General features: G+C 40.8%; 1 protein-coding gene across 1 annotated transcript; it reads right to left on the reverse strand.

Moving 5' to 3' along the window:
• Positions 1-2,187: 2,187 nt before the first annotated feature.
• LOC136167617 (plasminogen activator inhibitor 2-like) lies at positions 2,188-19,336 on the reverse strand. Its single transcript, XM_065935120.1, has 8 exons — positions 19,258-19,336; positions 14,837-15,016; positions 10,432-10,551; positions 8,669-8,797; positions 7,890-8,007; positions 4,747-4,889; positions 3,895-4,059; positions 2,188-3,365 (listed from the first exon to the last, which is right to left on the reverse strand). The coding sequence occupies exons 2-8, from the start codon at positions 15,005-15,007 to the stop codon at positions 2,961-2,963; spliced, it is 1,251 nt and encodes a 416-aa protein (XP_065791192.1). The 5' UTR covers positions 15,008-15,016; positions 19,258-19,336; the 3' UTR covers positions 2,188-2,960.
• Positions 19,337-19,581: the final 245 nt, after the last annotated feature.

Genomic DNA, 19,581 nt, shown 5'->3' on the forward strand with positions numbered 1-19,581 from the left:
GCCACACAAAGAATTTAAGTCAACACAATGCATCTAAGAATGTCACAGTCCTTCACAGGTGAACAGAGTCAGCTTATCTCCCTGAGGCAGACCACTGTGTATGTCTATAATAACAAAATCAGCAATATAAGGGTTAAAGTCATAGAGTAGATTCATTGTGAATTCCAAATTAACCCTTCTGGTTACATAAGAACACTAATTACATCCTGGGACACACCCTCATGACCAATTCTAATTCCAGTTACCTCCCAAAGGGCCCCCCTAAAAACAACATTCCATCAGGGATTAGGGTTTCAACATCTGTGTTGGAGTGAGAGTAACAAATATTCAGGCCATAGTGTTGGTTGAGAGTTTCCCAGAACTAAACCAAGACACAGGTTTCCAAATGAAAAACATCTCCTGATGAATAAACTAAATTTTGAAAACCATTTTAAAAGACTCATAATGTGATGAAATATTAAGAACTGCATCAAAAACAAAACTAAAATTATTAAAGCTACAAGAAGCAAAACTCCAGAGGTATCAGTTTGTCCACAAAGATCCCTAGAATCAAAGCTATGTATTTTCTAGTGGTCATATATGGATGTGAGAGTTGAACCATAAAGAAGGTTGAGCGCTGAAAAATTATTGCTTTTGAATTGTGGTGCTGGACAAGACTCTTGAGAGTCCCTTGGACTGCAAGGAGATTAAGCCAATCAATTGTAAGGGAAATCAACTGTGAATATTCTTTGGAAGGACTGATGCTGAAGCTGAAGCTCCAATACTTTGGCCACCTGATGAGAAGAGCTGACTCACTGGAAAAGACCCTGATGCTGGGAAAGAGGGAAGGCAGGAAAAGAGGGCAACAGAGGATAAGATGGTTGGATGGCATCACCAACTGGATGGACATGAGTTTGAGCAAGCTCAGGGAGATGGTGAAGGACAGGGAAGCCTGGCATGCTGCAGTCCATGGAGTAGCAAAGAGTCGGACACAACTGATCACAACTTAGCAACTGAAGAGCAACAAAGTGTGAAGAATACTTTGAACCTAGAGTTCTACACTCATGCTCTAATTCAGTAATGAAGGTGATGTATATCTTAAGGCTCAGGACCTCACAATGATTCAGAAAGTTATTACTTATTAACTTGCTGAATGAATTGATAAAATACATTTTTTAAATTAATCTAAAAGTAAGTAAGAGAATGCAAGGAAGAACCTATAATTTTTAAGAATATCTGATTTTGAGGAAATAAACCATAATTCAAGTCTTAAAAAAATTAACTGGATAATTTTCTGGGATGCTATATTTGATCAGCTGACAGTGAGTCAGTTTTATTGCCAATTAAGAAAATAACTATAATCACTAGTATTTATATGCTAAGCATTTGTTTAATTTCTTGTTAGATGTGAATTCGTTCCACTGGCAGAGCAACCTTATGAGAAAAGCACTGTTTTCCCTAGTTTACATTGAAAGCAAACTGAAGCATGAGGAAGCATCATTCCCAGCTTATAATTAAGAGGACTCATAAGTGTTTGAACTGGGATTTGGGTGCAGTTAAGTCAAAGTCGTGAGGCTACCTCTTTAGCCACCATGCTCCAATGGGTCACCCATCTCTGGCTTTCATCATAAAGAGGTCAATGCCTGGAATGCATTTTCAGGATCCAGCCACACTTCTGCAGCCAAGTCAGACTTCCTAAACCTCAGATCTTCCTTAGTTCCCAAGACTTAAATTATGTTCTTCTCTGCTCCTGATCCACTCAAAAGTGTTCAGTGCTATTTGAAGCAAACACACTTAAAATAAGTCAACTTATGTTTCCTTCCACCTTTGTGCCCCTGAACTCTGTCAACTCACTCAGTGATTATGACCTTGATGCTATGTCTGTAGCCACTAGACTCAGTGTTTATTCCTGATGTCCTGATTTGAATACAGGAGTCCCCAAAGAACTCTGACTCAAACTATCATTTTGAAGTGTTATACGTTTTTCTGCTGTGAGACGGCAGTTCTAATCAATTTTTCACACAACTCCACCCCACCCCCAACACTGGGGCCCCTTGCAAAGCAGTCGGTTATTCCCTTGGCTCCTTTATTCTGCTTGCTTGGCTCTCACAAATGAGCTGTGATACCTGATTTCTGAGAAACAAGATTAGCAGGTCTTATAACCTGAAGACCTAATAGAATGTAAACAAGCAAATGGTTTGTGAAAATAGGTTTATTTTCTGCATTTTTGCAACCTTACAAAAGTAACAGCCACTTGTATGTGATACATAATGCTAGACATTTGTTTATAAATGCACATAATATGTATTTCCCTGTTGTTCAATGCTTTCTTCTAGGTTTCTATTACAAAAGCTCATGGAAGGCCACCTACTTATCCTTCATTATAAGAACAAATACATATGCATGCATGCTTAGTCACTAAGTCATGTTTGACTTATTGTAACCCCATGGACTGGAGTCTGCTAGGCTCCTCTGTCAATGGAATACTCCAGGCAAGAACACTGAAATGGGTAGCCATTCCCTTCTCCAGGGGATCTTCCTGACTCAGGGATCGAACTCAGGTATCCTGCATTGCAGGTGGATTCTCCATCCTCTGAGCCACCAGGGAAGCCCAAAAATACATACATTGCCTTAGAAAGAAAAATAAGTGATAACTGGTTTTTGTAAATGTATCAACTATACTAGACAGTGACCATAATAAAAAATATATAAAATAATAAATAATACAGTAAAAGTTAATGCTATAAAATAAACTGAGAATAAGAAAGAACTGAGATATCATCCCATTTTAGGAGGCCAAATGATTAACAGAGGGGTAATGTTATGATTCACAGATGTCACGCTATGTCTGTGTTTCTAGTTAGTGTGTAATAAAAGGTTTTCCGAAAAACAGAAACATGCAGAGAAGTTTCAGCACTGCCAGAAATCCTGAGGCTTACACTCATTTTACAAATTCCTGTGCAGAAACAGAAGCTTTCAATTTAGGGTGAGGCAAATCTGCCCAAAAAGAGGATGCTCTTGGTTATCTTGTGCATGATAAGGAAGAGGAAAGGATGGTCTGCCACGAACTGTGGACCTCCATGACCTGTTCTCCCTGTCATGATGGCCCCAGTGCCGGCAGAAGCCTCAGTGCCCTCCTTGTTCACTTCCACAGAAGCTTGATGGAACACTTCAGACAGAAACAGGTCATTCTTTCCTGACATGCCTGAGAAATTGGCTTGGCCCTGGCTGAAGGCATCGCCCATGCCCATGCTTGTGAGAATGGTCTTGAGTTCATAATGTTCTTCTAATTTGAACTCGGGGATGTATACCACCACGTCATCCTCAGCCATGGTGTCTTCGCTGAGCCACTTGTTGAGTTTGTCATAGGTGAGTTCACTTTCCAGCTACGAATCCAAAACATAAAACCAATGAGTGCTTAGCAGAGAAGGACAACAACCTCTAATGTTGGCAACCAATGACTTCACTATACTGTAGGTGATATTAAAAGGTAATAGTTTCGTAAAAATTTTGCAAGAAGATGGCATGTATGACAAGTGTTTAAGGCTTATGAATGACAGTGGGTAACCTGGCACAGTTCCTCTCAAACCAGTTCACATATCTAAACTGCACACCATTTCCTCGGGTGTAGGTATATGCAAGGGCTTCCCAGGTGGCTCAGTGACAAAGATTCCACCTGCCAATGCAGGAAACGTGGGTTTGATCCTTGAATGGGGAAGATTCCCTGGAGAAGGAAATGGCAACCCACTTCAGTAATCTTGCCTGGGAAATCCCATGGACAAAGGAGCATGGTGGGCTACAGTCCAGGGGGTCTCAAAGAGTCGGACGTGACTTAGGGACTAAATAACAACAACAACATGTGCAAAGGTGCGTTTAGTCCCAGAAGTTTAAAACAATGTAAGCTGGAATTCTTACCAACTCCAAGCCTGTAGAGGATTCAGCAATTTCATCTGGAAGCAGCAGGAACATACTGACATTGCCAGCATATGGGAGTTCTAGAATCTGGACCTTCAGGTCTGCTATGTATCCAATGTTTAGCTTTTCATTCAGGAACATCATCTCTACTGATTTGCGCTGAGTCTAAAGTAATTAAAAAGTAAAACATGAAAGTTGATAGTAAGACGTCAAAAGATTTACAATCAGACAAAAAGGAGAATGGGTTATGCTTTCATGCTGAAGAAATATGCTTTTCAAAAATTAAAAATTTGTTTTGAAATTTGTTTAGAAATGTCAAAATATATTTTAAAAATAGAAACTTATTATTTGCATGCTCTCACAGTGATTCTGATCTATTTCATTTTTTTCAAAGTAGTGTCAACTAATTATAAGATGGACAATTATAATAATACTGAAACATTTGTTCAGTACCTACTAGGGGTCAAGAACTCTGAAAAATCTCATTGAGTTCTTACAACAACCTTTTGAGTTGGAAGTTATCATCCTAGTTTCACAAGTCAAAAAATGGAATGAATGAGCCATAAGCAACATCATAGCTGGACCGTAGTAGAGCCTAAATGTGAGGCCAGAATCGTGCAATTGTAAAGTCCATGGTCTTCACCACTACTCATAAGGCCCCTCAGAAAATTACTGAGTGCTATTCAATAACCTGAAAGAGTCAATAAACTATCCAGTGTGCATAACTTATAACTATTAATAGCAAATCACATATGGGTATCGGTGAGTGGTCCCTAATTATCCTGTCTCTATTTTGTCAAAAGCCCTAAAATCTATGTCAAGAAAATTCAATTTGTTGTCATTGTTTCATACTGAGTTCACACGGAAGGGATAAAGTCCGTTTAATTTCTTCTGAAATGGAGTCTTCCACCTTCCTTTGAAGTAGACAGCATTCACCAGGACCATCTTGGTGTCTGCATCAACAGAACCTTCAGGTAGCAAGTTTGGGATTTTGCCTACAGAAAATATGATATATGTTTAGGTTTCATGATTAACAATTATGAAGTCATTATGATTTCTTGAATCTTTTGAGTCACTATCAAGCTCAGCATCTACATTTATCATACTCTGCAGAGATACTGATATCACATTCAAATTTTTCTAATTTATTTAAATCATAAGTAAAACCCAGACCAAATTTTTCAGATTTACAAAATTCAAGAGAAAATGAAGAAGTAGTATAATTAAGATTTAGAATTACTATCAGACTTGGAAAATTTTTTTAAAGTTTCTTTTATTTATTTATTTCCTTTGGCCATGCTGTGCTGCATGCAGGATTTTATTTCCTTGACCAGGAATTGAACCTGTATCCCTTGCTTTGAGAGTGCAGAGTCTTAACCCCTGGACCACCAGAGAAATCCCAGAAAATTTTAAATTCCTTTTATACTGTTTTCTCAAAGTTTTGTAGTTATATGAAGTTGGTTCATTCAGATGGGAGTGAAAAAGAGATTCAAGGAATATAATGGGCTTCCCTGGTGGCTCAGATGGTAAAGAATATGCCAGCAATGCAGGAGACCCGAGTTCGGTTCCTGGATGGTGAAGGTCCCCTGGAGAAGAGAATGGCAACCCACTCCAGTATTCTTGCCTGGAGAATTTCATGGGCAGAGGAGCCTGGTGGGCTGCAGTCCATGGGATTGCAAAGAGATGGACACAATTTAGTGACTAACGCTAACAAGGAATAAAATAGTGCATTTCCCCAGTAAGTCACCAGGGCTTTTAGATCTGGTCTAGACAGCCCATGGGTCTCATTGATTCACCCAAAAACAGTGTTTTGGAAGTTGTGCTAGACCTACATAAGGAATAGCACAGATTCCATTAAGTAATAAAGGAAGAATTGTCCTGGGGAGGCTTAGAATATTGGAGCGACACTCTAAATCATTTAGGAAAAAAAGTGTGATAAGTTCTATAAGAGAGCTGAATAATTCAGAGTACTGTGACAACACAGAGAAGGGAGTGAATGATTGAGCCCAAAATGGTCCCCAGAAATGATAATATCCGAGTGTGATATTTTTTTAAGTTGGTTTAAGAAACAGCCCATTTACAGTGAATACCTGCTCTGTAATATTTCAACCACATTATTTTATTTAATCTCACAACCACTCTAGTAAGGGAGTATTATTAGTGTCATTTTACACAAGTAGGAAATCAACCCTGAATATTCATTGGAAGGACTGATGCTGAAACTGCAGCTCCAATACTGTGGCACCTGATGGGAAGAGTCGACTCATTGGAAAAGACCCTGGTGCTGGAAAGATTCAGAGCAAGAGGAGAAGGCAGCAACAGAGGATGAGATGGTTAGATGGCATCACTGGCTCAATGGACATCAGTTTGAGCAAACTACAGGAGATAGTGAAGGACAGGGAAGCCTGGCATGCTGCAATTCATGGGGTGGCAGAGTCAGACAAGACTTAGCAACTGAACAACAACACACATGGACACTATAGGGAGATATTAATAACCTTTCCAAGGTCACAATGCTTGAGAGCTGGTCAGAATTCCACCATCTTCCAATTCTACTGACAGATTCAAGACTCAGGCAAAAAGGTCACTGTAGTCTGACCAGATTCAGTATAGTTATTCCATATCTTCATTCAGTATACCCCCTAGCAATTAAAATTCCTGGTTACTACTTGGAAATCTACTGGAACTTTATTTAACTTTGTGACACATAGTATTTGATCATAACCAGGAAAAAAGAAATTTTTTCTCAAATTACTATAAAAATTGGTAAAACAATCAGTCCAAACGACTATTTGGCATTTTTGCAATTCCACTGATTGATTTATAGCCATTCACCACAAATGCTTAGAAAGAAGGGAAATTCTTGCTGTTTCCAAAATTCAAAGCTTTCATGTGTCTCTTTAACTTTGCAATCCTCTTTGGCTTTCATTTCTGTTAAATCTTCACTTTCTCTGCTTCCTTTTTGTCAGTGGTATGTCACTCTTTTAAAGCAGTAATTTAAAAATCTAGAAATGAAGAACTGAAGTAGGTCAACTATTTTTAGAGAAATAATAATAAGTTTTTTCAATTCTACAGAACTTATTACAAGTGTTTTTTTTTTTTTTTTTTTCTATTATGGTAGCTAAGAAAGCAGGATAACATACTATGGCTTGAAATAATGTTTTAAACATAGGATGTAGGGATTTCCCTAGTAGTCCAGTGGCTAATATTCCATGCTCCCAATGCCAGAGGCCCAGATTCAATTCCTGGTGAGGGAACTAGATTTCACATGCCACAACTGCGACCCAACATAGCCAAATAAAAACTTATTTAAAAGTAAATAAATAAACATAGGAGATAAGTGAAAATATGTTTTCTGCATTAAGTTATCAAACTCTTTGAACATTAAATTAAAGAATTCCAGAATTAGACTAAGGCTCAGAAGAAGAGGTAACCCCAGATGTACCACTACCAGATAGTGGAATCTTGGATGAGTCAGTTAAGAACTGAGTACATGTGAAACAAAGGTAGAAATAGCTTAGATGATCAGTGAGAGATAAAGCAGAGGCTGAAAGAACTTGACAACATGCTGACTCTGAAGGGTGCCATAGAAGAAAGAGTTAAAATTTTATGATCTCTCCTTTTTCCATTGCTGGTATTCTCACACCACTTACTCAGTTGACAATTATGCCTTTGTTCTTTTTGTTCACAGTGAACATAAAGTCACAATTATTTCAATACTGATATTTCCTATGTTAGAAAAGATCTGCCTCTTCTTACATTCTACTCTAAGGTAATAATCCAAAACCAGATTATTGAAGTACTGAATATATATCTTCTATTAGGATGCCTCGGTTATTTTTTTTCTCACTTAAAACACCACAAAGCTCAACAAATAACAGGTTACATTAGCTAAAATGACTAAGGATGGGAGTAAGGGCTAAGTTTAAGGACTTAAAAAAAAATCAGAGTTTTCTATGTGGAAAGAAGAGCAGAAACTATTTCCTTGGTTTTACCTTTGGTTTGGGTCTTGACCCAGGAATTAATCTTTTTTCTGGTGTCTTCTGCACATTCTAGGAAGTCCACCGCCTGGGGTTCTGTAGAGTAGTATTTCTTGGAAAGCTGCATGTATTCCTTTAAAGTGAAAACAATAATGACAAAGATCATACAGAATATACACCCAGCACGTGAAAGTGATGAAGTATTAGTCTCTCAGTGGTGTCCAGCTCTTTGTGTCTCCATGGACTGTGGACCGCCAGGCTCCTCTGTCCATGGAATTCTCCAGGCAGGAATACTAGAGTGGGTTGCCATGCCCTTCTTCTGGCTACCCAACTAGCCATGGTGTAACTGTAAATTACAGGCTTCCTGTCAAGACTGGGGAGCCTGAAGAATGGGTAGCAGGGAGGTCGGCTGGGGGGCCGGCGGGGGGCTGATTATAGCTCTCTTGACCGCCACCCACCCCAACCCAGGCCCCACTGCATTTGTTCTCCGGCACACTTTGCATTATGAACAGAGTACAGAAGGAGAGGTTGGGTGTGGGTTCAGCGGTTCTGGAATAGCTGTGCCCTCCTCCTGACTTGTGACTTTACATGTGAGGTTTTTACAGTAGAAAGAGGAAGAACCCACGGAGGGAGCGTAAGCATAGCTGCGTTGGATCTTGTCCCCTGGCCTCGGGAGCCATAGCGAGCCCGAGTGGAATTCTGACCTACTGGGAATGAATCAGAGAAAACAGCTTTGAAAGTGACCTCGGTTGCAAGTTTGCGGCCCTGTCATTTAAATTGCAGGTTTCACTCACTTCCTTGAATCTTGCAGACTTCTCTCCAAACAGCTTATTGGCACTTTCCAATAAATACTCCCCCGTGGACGTGTTGATGGCGTTGCTGAGAGAACGGAAGGATGAATGGATTTTCCCGGCAGCTTGTGCCTTAAAAGGAAAAAGAGGGATTCGTTTTATATAACTCAGGACTCCTAAACAAGATATTTCTGAAGCAATAGCATTTTTTTCCTAGGATATCAATAAAATGCTGTATTAAAATATACTTTTTTTTCCTGTCACTTTGGAGGTAACTATGATGAAATACTGTTCATATGGATGTAGTACATTAAAACTTATCATATAATTTTTGACTTGTTTCAGATAATTCTCTGCCTGTGGATTGGATTTAACTTTGACAGAACTGAGATCCTAGGAAAAGTCAGGCTCCTTTGATACTTTAGCTAAACTATAACGTCTCTAAGCAACTCTGATTATATTAAAATGTTACATTAGACATGTTCTTTAAAAATGTATATAACTTCAACAAGTCCCATGGCATAATTAAGGAGTAGTCTGTGCAATGAAAAATCTGGAGTTTAGAAAACATAAAATCGAGGGGAATTCCAATCCGCAGCCTGAAGTTTTCGAGCATGATGACAGACACGGGGCTTAGTCACAGAAACGGCTTGGGTGAAGCCGAGGTCAGAGCCCTGAAGATGGACCACCAGCTGTCCACTCAGGCCTGGCAGAAGAGGCCCTCTCTCCATCTTGAGTCTGTAATTCCCTGGGCGACAGGCAGGGGGAGCATCAGCGTTCCCAGGAAGGAACCTGTGAGAGGTATCTCCCCATGACCCAACTCAGGGGTGTGACTGGGGAAGTGTTTACCAATAGGAGCCCATCTACACCAGGCTCTTATAATGTAGATGGATAATTGGTGTTTAAGGAAGTGAATTACTGGGAAAATATATTAACCTGAGATAGAGTAGATGAATGGATGACAGATAGACAGTAGATGATGATCATGATAATGATGATAAATAGGTAGATAGATAAATTGCTATTGTTCAGTTGCTTATTATGTTGATAGATCAGGAGATAGATAGATAGATAGATAGTAGATGATGATCATAAATGACAATAGATAGATGTGTGCTCATGCTCAGTCATATAGTTGAGGGCATCTCTACACAACTCTTTGGACTGCAGCCCACCAGGCTCCTCTGACCGTGGGATTTTTCAAGCAAGAAGACTACAGTTGATTGTCATTTCCTACTCCAGGGGCTCTTCCCATCCAGGGACTGAACCCACACGTCCTATGTCTCCTGCATTGCCTGAGGATTCTTTACCACTAAGCCATCGGGGAAGCCCTAGATAGATAGATAGATAGAGAGGAGATAAAGGATATGTGAAGGTCAGAGACCTCTCGTGAAGTCATCAATTCTGGCCATCTCCATTCCTCAATTACTTGTCACCCCTTACTCTGGAAATCTGCATTCATACATGTATTCTATGAGTCTCTACCATGGCTTTAGAATAAATTATACATACCTAACCAATGGCAGATTGATGCAGCACAATTTAGAAACAGTCTTGACCTGGAAGTCATAAAGCCTGGAATCTACCCCATCTCTGCCCTTCCTTATCAGAGTGACCATAGGATATTTACTCAAGGACTGTGAGTCTTAGTTTTCTACTGTGAAAGGTGGACACTGTACTAGGTTTCTTCATAAATATTGTGACTTTATAACAAGAAGTTTCTGGAAGCAAAATACAAAAGAACTAGGAACGGATGAGTCAGATACCTGCAAAATAGCATCAGGATAGGTGTCCCTCTGGATCTGCTGCTGGAAATCACAACTGGTGAGGCTCTGTGGGGTCACTGGGGTGTCTTCGTGGACTCCAACTTGGTTAAACTGAAGCACCTAAAATTGGAATTCGAGAAAATTGGATACATTTTTCTGCTGCATTATTTAGCTTTTAAACCAATGGCTGTCAGTTACCTCGTAGGGGTCCTATGTTTAGTTCCATGCTTTTGTGTCTGGGCAACAAGCATAGTGGCTCTTCATGTAAGTCAGTGAGAGTCCCTTCATAGGAATTAGCATGAGATATTTTATACTAATTCAAATACTGACCATTTTGACAATTTTTTTTATTATGAGATGATTTATGGCATTTTAATTAAATTATCACCCAACTCGTAAATTGCATTGAAAGAAGTAACACGGTTAACTCTTGACCTTTCATCTCTCTATTCAGTGGCCTTACATGATATACCCTTCTGTGGTGGTTTAGACGCTAAGTCATGACCGACTCTTGCGACCCCATGGACTGTAGCCTGCCAGGCTCCTCTGTCCATGGGATTCTCCAGGCAAGAATACTGGAGTGGGTTGCCATTTCCTTCTCCAGAGGATCTTCTCAACCCAGGGATTGAACCAGGGTCTCCTGCATTTCAGGCAGATTCTTTACTGATTTAGCTATAAGGGAAGCCCTGTATACCCTTATAATTTGTCAAAAATTAGCAGCCACAGCTAGTTTAAGCACAAAAACAGGTTACTCAGTATTACTAGGGATCACCTAAAACATTTGCACAAATGTTATTTACACATGAAGAAATTCCCCACTTCTGTCCATGTTGGGGACAGATGGCAGGAGTCAGATGACAATATGAATTTCTTTTAAAAAATATTTATTTTCACTTATGGATTTATTTAGCTGCCCCTGGTCTTAGTTGAGGCAGGCAGCATCTTTAGTTGAGGTAGGCAGGATCTTTAGTTTCCACATGTTCCCCGACCAAGGATCAAACCTGGGCCCTCTTGCATTGGGAGCACAGTCTTAACCACTGGACCACCAGGAAGTCCCAATGTGAATTTCTTTATGTTGTAAGTGGCAGATCCAGCTAACAGTGAAGCTGACAGGTACAGACTTGCCCTAGAGGGTGCTCAGGTCCTCTCTCCAGTATTATAGACTCCTCAGCTTGGCCCTGCTACCCACCCACACCCACCTCTAGCATCTCTTGGGTCCCAGTCCCATAGGGCCCCAGGCACGGAGGGGCTTATTGGTAAATGCGTTTGATGGTGGACGTTCTGCCAAGGGAAGGAATGCAAGCTTTTCCAGCAGATGGTGAATTTCTAGGCTGGAAGGAGAGGTGTTAGGATTTCTGGGGTTTTTCTCTGCTCTTCAGATCATATATTATAAGTTCCTACCTAATCCTCTCTGAAAAGAAGCGGTCTGACTGCTACTGCACAAGTGGGAATATTTTATATTAGAGTTTCTCTGGTTGTCCTGCCTTTTAAGGAAGTTGACCCGTAAGTCAGGGTCTCTGGGCAGCACTGAAGCCCTCTTGGGTCACAGCAAAAGTCCTTGCAGGTGCGGGGGACGTGAAATGACCCTGAGCCAGGCTGAGGCAGGCACCCTGCCCAGAGAGGCGGCCTGCCCTGGGCCAGTCTGTGGCCTTATCCTAAAGATAAGAGCTGGGTAAAAATATTCTGGCAAATCTCACATTGTCTGTGCTCTGTAAGAGAGTATCTATTTATTCTATTTAGCCTTTTTTCCATTACAACCGTTCCAGCTTTACCAGCTACACCTGTTCCCAACTGTGTGTGGCTTCTTCCTGCCCTGATTTTCTTGTAAAGTCAGTATGGTAATCAGAGCACCTACCTCACATGATTTTGTATTCTGTGGATAAATTCCTAAAACATTCAGATGCCTGGATGGAACATTGTAACTATCAGCTAAGAAAACAATTAGTTCCACCATGTACCTCTCCAGTTAACTGTAATCTTCATACCCATCTTGCCCGATACACATTTTCATTCACATTTTAAAAATAAAACAGTTACCACTAGACTCTTTTGAGTTATCAAATAGTGTTTGAGAGGTCTGCAACTAATGTACAAAATATGTGGTTAACCATCCACATTATGTATGATCAAATTAATATAGTTCATAGGTGCAGAATGTCTTCCATCCAAGTACTAACCAGGCCCAGCCCTGTCTAGCTTCCAAGATCAGGAGGGTTCAGGGTGGTATAGCCATAGATCGCACAGAGTTTCTTTTAGGGGAGATGAAGATATTCTAAAATTAGATTGTGGTGATGGCTGCTCAATTCTTGTGAATATACTAAGAACTACTGAATTGTAAACTTTAAATGGGTGAATTTCATGAAATGTGAATTATAGATCAGCAAAGCTGTTCTTAAAAAATAAAATAAAAAACAAGAAAGCTGAGGCTCAGAGCGTTTAAATGTCTTCACTTACACACCTAGTAAGTGGCAAAGCCATCAACCAAAGAGGGGCAGGTCTGTCCCCAAAGTCCAGGCTTTCACCTCCAAACCAAAGAGTGTCTTCTCTTTTTTGGTAGAGAATTAAGCCAATTTGCCTTTTAATTTTAGAATCTTCCCATGTAGCATATAAAATCCTTCCCATATAAAATCCTTGCCCCATGTGCAGAAAATACTTTCCAAACACAGAAAAACTGTGTTATATCCCGAGTGACCAATAAGTTACTTTTCCTTTGGCGTCAAAATCAAGGTTTTTACTTTTAGCACCTAGAGCACTTTGTTTGGCATTTGTCCTCAAGAACAAAAACAAAAACAAAAACTTCTGATTCCTTTACATTTGAGAAAGATTTCCCTGGTGGTCCAGTGGTTAAGACTCCATGCTTCCAATGCAGGGGGCATGGATTCAAGCCCTGGTCAGGGAACTAACATTCCACATGCCTCACACCATGGCCAAAAACTAAATAAAAATAAAAAAAGAAGTCCTTGATGTTTTCTAAACTTTTTAATGGAGTTCACTGCCTTTACTTTTTTTTTTTCAAGGCAAAGAAAACAAAGGGGAAGGAGTCTTGCAAAATGTGGCTGGTACCAGAGAGTTGAGCAACAGGGCTTTGTCGTAAGTCTTTGTGTTTAAACTGCCACAAACACAGAGAGCGAAGCTCCCATCCTTTCTCCTCCTGCTGTGAGACTGACTAATGCTCTGTGTGAGCCACTCCAAACAAGTCCTGCCTTAAACGGGTCACTGTGAGCCTGGAAGACTGTAACCATCTGTTTGTATTCACACACTCAGGTGGGACTCTCAGGAGAAACTCAACAGTAGCCAGCGGCGTTCTGGTGTGGCTGAAAACAGCATCCCAGCTAGTGGGAAGCCAGAGCTTGTGTTCACAGCATTCAATGCTAATGTCTATATAAATGGGACTAGGAAAGAATCTTAATGTTATAATTACCTCGTCTGGTCACGGACCCAGGGAAGACAGGAGCCTGTGAATTTTTTTAATTAATTAATTAATTTTAATTGGAGGCTAATTACTTTAGAATATTGCAGTGCCTTTTGCCCTCCATTGACATGAAGGGTCATGTGAATTTTAATAGCCCTGCATTTATCCCATAGGTTGATTGCCGTGTACAGGTAAAGTAGTTCAACGTATTTCCACAGTCCCAAACTCAATGAAAGGGTCCCCTGACTGACCTGGTGTCCGTTCACCAAGGAAGGAGGCCAGCGGCCCTGACAGAAATCGTCCACCATGGCCTCCCACCCCTGACCACCTCGGCATTGACCACTGGCCATCCCGTCAGCCCCATTTTGTTGACGTGAGCTCACGGGGTGGAGCAGGTTGGCCGAGGCCCTCTGAAGTCACGTTGCTCTCTGTGCCTCCCCCAGAGTGCGGAGACCAAGCTCTGGAATAATTTTGTTCTCTTCGCAGAACTCTCTTAAAGCGCCTAAAAGGAATTCTTTACATAAATGGAAAGAGCCTGAGATGAGAGGGCAGAAACCAGAGGAACCCCTGGGAAAAGTGCTTCAACCCCACTATCCATCCATCAGTGACACTTGTCTGAAAACCCATAAGAGATAAAGCACACAAATCCTTTGAAAAAATATAAACTTTATCAGATGTCCGCTATGGTCACTATTAACTATTTCTAACATTGCAGGATAAGAAACTCTAATAATCCTCCTGCCATATCAACCACTGAGAGTTTTTAGGTAGATAAAATCTATCTCTTTTATAGATTTGAATCTAAGTAAGACATGTTGTAATGGCTTGTGATGATGGCTGAGGGCACGGGCTCGATCCCTGGTGGGGGAACTAAGATCCCACAAGCCGCTGCCTTTGTTATCGTCCAGATACTGCAAGCATATAATCAGATCAGTTCTGCAATTCAGTTCAGGAATCCTTCAGTCCCAATTGGGAACTTCAACAGAAACTTACCTGGGCTATCTGGTCTGCAGTATTACCCCGGGCGCCCAGGTAGACCATGGCCACGGTGGAGGAGATGCTCCAGGGACAGAAGAAGATATTCTGGGTGTTGGCGCTTGTGTTTGCCAGATGCTTGAAGAAATTGAGGGCAAAGATTGCATTTGCCACATTAAGTTCTTCCATTGTCTCAATCTGGAAGGAAAATGAGGAAAAGCAACAGCTGTCCAAGATGACTCAGCATTTTGAGGGATGTCAGTGGCAGAGTACAGGCTGTACCCTGCACAGGCCAGGGCTTGCCTCTCTGTTCTCCCTTCACTGAACAGGGCCAGCGGCGTCGTGACCCTGGGACCTGTGCAGCCACAAAAGGTTCCCCCTCGGTGCAATGCACTGCTTTCACGACCCGGCAATTCCTTAATGATTTTATACAAAGGGTCCTCCCCGCATTTCCCTTTTGCACTGGATCCTGCAATTACACAGGTGATCCTGAGATAGAGGGAACAGCCCTGTGATACGCGGTGACCCTCCACCTCATAGTAATAATAATAACAGCAACAATAAATAGCCCTTATTGAATTCTTAACTGTGCAACAGATGCTGTGTTCAACATTTCACCCGTACTAACCAGGTGATCATTACACAAACCCTGTGGGGAAGGCACTGCTATTCTTGTGCTTACAAAGGAAAAGGCTACTGCCCAGAGAGAATCAGAAAAGTGACCCATGTCACTCAACTATAGGTAACAGGACTGGAAATTGAAGCCAGGTGGGTGGGTACCTCCAGGGTCACACTCTCAACCTCTGTGCTGTACCTACAAACACACATCACACGTACAGACACACAGGTACACGCACGAGCGCCTTCCCTGGTGGCCCAGTTAGTAAAGAATCCACCTGCAATGCAGGAGACCACCTGCAATGCAGGAAACTCAAATTCGATCCCCAGGTCAGGAAGATCCCCTGGAGAAGGAAATGCAACCCACTCCAGTGTTCTTGCCTGGGAAATCCCATGGACAGAGGAGCCTGGTAGGCTACAGTCCACAGGGTCACAAGAATCCGTGGACACGACCTAGTGACTAAACCACCACCATCACACACACTAGAGGCAAATACACACATATTTAAATACATGCCGTGTGCGCACATGATCTTGTTGGCCCCAGTGGAGATGGTCAAACTCCTTTCTAGAAGTGACCTAGACTCACCTTTTGAGAGTGGGCATTTCACACCGCCCTTTCTCTCATTCCTGGGCCCCCTCCACTCACACACACAGCCTTTCTTCCAAAGCTCCCCTGTGCTGAGCAGTTCATTACTGGGAGTGCTGGAAAGGCCCCCTCCTCCCACCACCCCTAGCAGGGCAGTCAGCACCAGGTCCCCCTGCGGGGGTCGTCCTAGATATATGGAGCTCACACACACACACACACACACACACACACACTCCACCATCTGAAGATAAATGACAGACACACTTTCCATGACCTACGCCTCACATGCAGTCAGACGCTTGGACACACCTGGGTGTGGGCGGGTACCTGCTGGTTCTAGCCAACAGATTCTATCTTATGCTTTCATAATGGCTTCAAACACACCCTGCACTTACCAAAATCTATAAATATACCAAGCGACGCTGACACTCATCACTCCGCAGGAAGCCTTCTGGGGACGTGGCTGGGGAGCCCCTGGGGGAGGCCCTGGAGGAGGCCCTCTATAGCCTTGGGCTCCCTCAGCAGCGCCTCCAGGCTCATGGCTCCCTCGTCCATGGGTGTCTTATGTGAACGTTCAGTTCATGAACATTTCTTGTGAACAAAGTGATTGCCATTTGTATCAAAATTTCCCCTGTGAGTTACCACCCAATTTTATTTAATCAAGACAAAATAGTAGATTAAATAGAACTTGTCCCTGAAACTCTCTCACGTCTTCTGGTCTCCTTTAATATTTGATATTCACAGGACCAGTGTGAGGTACATATTCTGATCTTTATTCTATAGGCTATATCCTGATGCCCAGAGAGGTTAAGTAACTTATAAAAGGTCACAGAGTTTGTATGTAATGGTGCAGGGATTCAAGCCTGGGATTCAAGCTTCAGAAACCCACTCTGTCCAATGTCACACTTCACCTGCTACACACTTAACTACGATGTGTAAGAGTTTCAGCCAGCTACTGGTTTGAGAAATGCTAGAAAGAGGAAATAAAAAGAAGGAAGCCAGTTTTTAATACTCCTAGAAGGTTTATTAGGTTTTTAAAAAACAGTTTCTTTTTTGCTTGCTTCATCGCTGAGATTAGATTAACCTGGGTGACAGAAATTTGTTTCCTCTTCCTTCTACATTTTAAAATCATCTTTATAATGAGTTATTCCTGGGTAGATCCTTTTTTGTAAATTGTCTCGAAAACATTTCAGAAACAGAGAATTAATAGCATAAATATTTCTCTGTTGTGTATGAAAAGATAATCAGAGCTAGAAAAATAAACTTTAAGCCTGGGAATTCCCTAGTGGTCCAGTGGCTAAGACTCTGAACTTTTATTGCTGAATGCATGGGCTTGATCCCTAGTCAGGGAACTAAGATCCCACAGTCTGCATCGTTACCAATTAATTAATTAATATAAGCCTCTCCTATACCCAATTCTTTATAATGACCTGAATTGTCAGTCACTTTGACACTAACAAAATTTAAGTGTCAAGACAAACTAACAGTGAGGGCTCTTAATGTCAAGTTAGAATTTCAGTTGACTGTGATTATTTTTAAAAAAAAAAATTAAAAAGTGAGTGAGGACAGAATTAAATCACCCCAGATATAGTTACTTGTTTTAAAAACATTCAAAGTTTATCTTTCAGATAGGTGCAATTAACTTCATTTAACATAAAAAATAATGTGTTATGTCTATATCACAGTTACCAAATTCCTTCAGCCTCTTTTATTGAACTTGCATAATTACTTGTCTGGTAAAGCTAATAATTAAAAAAAAAATAAGGTTAATAATTCCTGTTATACCAATGAGAATATGAAGATGTCCATAGCACGGCTAGTTTCAAAGCCAAGACTAGCTTCTGATTCCAGCTCTGGTGCTGTTCCTACAGACCTTTCAAATAAGGTTTGAGGAGTTTATATTTGTAGAAATCTCTGAATATATATTATATGCTGCTGCTTAGTCACTTCAGTCGTGTCCAACTCTGTGCAACCCCATAGATGGCAGCCCATCAGGCTCCTCCGTCCCTGGGATTCTCCATATATTTATGTGTGTGTATGTGTGTGTGTGTGTGTGTGTGTGTGTGTGTGTCTTCTGACTCTACAACACGTCCATCCTGCATTTAAATGGGAATCTGCCTAAGACCATGTAAAATCGAAGTCACTAAGTGACATCAGAATCTCTCAGAACAGGAAATACCTGTTGTGAATTTCTTAACACTAGAGTGAGCTATACAACTTCAACTATTTCTAGATAGTATACTCCTAACTGACGTTGAATATCATCTTTAGAAGAACAAGCAGATGCAAAGCGTATGTGGGGCTGGTCCCTGAGATGTTTGTGTTCGTTCCTGCAGCACGAGTGGACAAATGTGCCACTGAAACGGCACAGGTGACGAAGCGCTCACACCCACAACCTCAGTCCTTCTGCTCACTGGCATCGAACGTTAGATTTGTGTTTGCTGCAGCATTTTTAAATGAATCTTTTTGCAGCAACATAGTGTAAATATTTTGAAATTGACCAGAAAAATTAATGACACAGAGAAAACAATACTTCAAGGAAATTTCCCATTCCAGATTACCAAGTTTCCCCCCCACAAAATTAAAAACCTTTTCTGTATTTGATTTCTTTCATAATAAAGTTATTTGTTTATGGGATATTAAATTATTTCTTGAACTATCACTTCAGTCGATCCAGCAACTAACTGGGCTGTACTTTCTCTTTCACTAAATTGACCAATTGTCAAACTAAATTCAGTAAGTATATTCTGGTATTGAATTGAACCACTCAGCTTTTTGCTTAATTTCTGGTTGTTTAAGATGAAAACTGAGTCCTCTTTGTGTTTTTATCATATTTATACACAATTTATAAATTACTTTCAGTTACTAAAATAATCCTTTTCAATTGGTCTAGCTATTTTCGTTAAACTCAGTGCCAAACACTAACTAGTAAAGGATACATGCATTCTCAGCTGTTTGGTAAAACTGACATCACAACCAGAATCTACATTTTGGTTTGATGAATATTACATATGCATTTGTTGGCCTCTGAGATTTAAGATTAGGTCTAACGTAATTTAATTCAAATCTTGAACCAAAATATTCTCAAACAAGCAACTAAACAAGAAACACCATTAAATTTTTACTCATCCTCTGAAAACATCCCACAGTTTAATTTCCATTATACTAATAATACCAGTATGCAAAATAAAACCCTATTTCATAGATAGAGATATGGAAATGACTGAAATACCTGGTTCTTCTCCGCCTGACAGGAAAAGGACTTCTGAGCGTTGTTAGAGTTCAGACATGGCAATGACTGGTTTTATAAAGCTCTGCCCCTCCCACATGGCACTTTTTTTTCCCCCTCTCTCTATCTGTATCCTTTGAGTGATTCAACATTTTACTCAGACATTATTAGAATAGAAATGCTTGTTTGCTAAGGCATCATTTAAGAAATTTGTGGGAAAGATGACATCATTCAGAAAGTTAAGAATTTGGCAATACCTACACATGCCTGTTAAAATTAGCTAAAATCTGTCAGCCCTAGTTTCAACAGTCCCTGCTATAACTTGCT

The sequence above is a fragment of the Muntiacus reevesi genome, chromosome 4, assembly GCF_963930625.1.
Source record: "Muntiacus reevesi chromosome 4, mMunRee1.1, whole genome shotgun sequence".
Taxonomy (NCBI): Eukaryota; Metazoa; Chordata; class Mammalia; order Artiodactyla; family Cervidae; genus Muntiacus; species Muntiacus reevesi.

Coding starts and splice junctions, on each gene's coding strand:
- LOC136167617 (XM_065935120.1), bottom strand. CDS start 15,007: ATGGAAGAACTTAATGTGGCAAATGCAATCTTTGCCCTCAATTTCTTC. Junction 4,890..7,889: donor GGTCAAGACCCAAACCAAAG/GTAAAACCAAGG, acceptor TATTTTCTGTAG/GCAAAATCCCAAACTTGCTA. Junction 3,366..3,894: donor CCTCTACAGGCTTGGAGTTG/GTAAGAATTCCA, acceptor TTGGATTCGTAG/CTGGAAAGTGAACTCACCTA.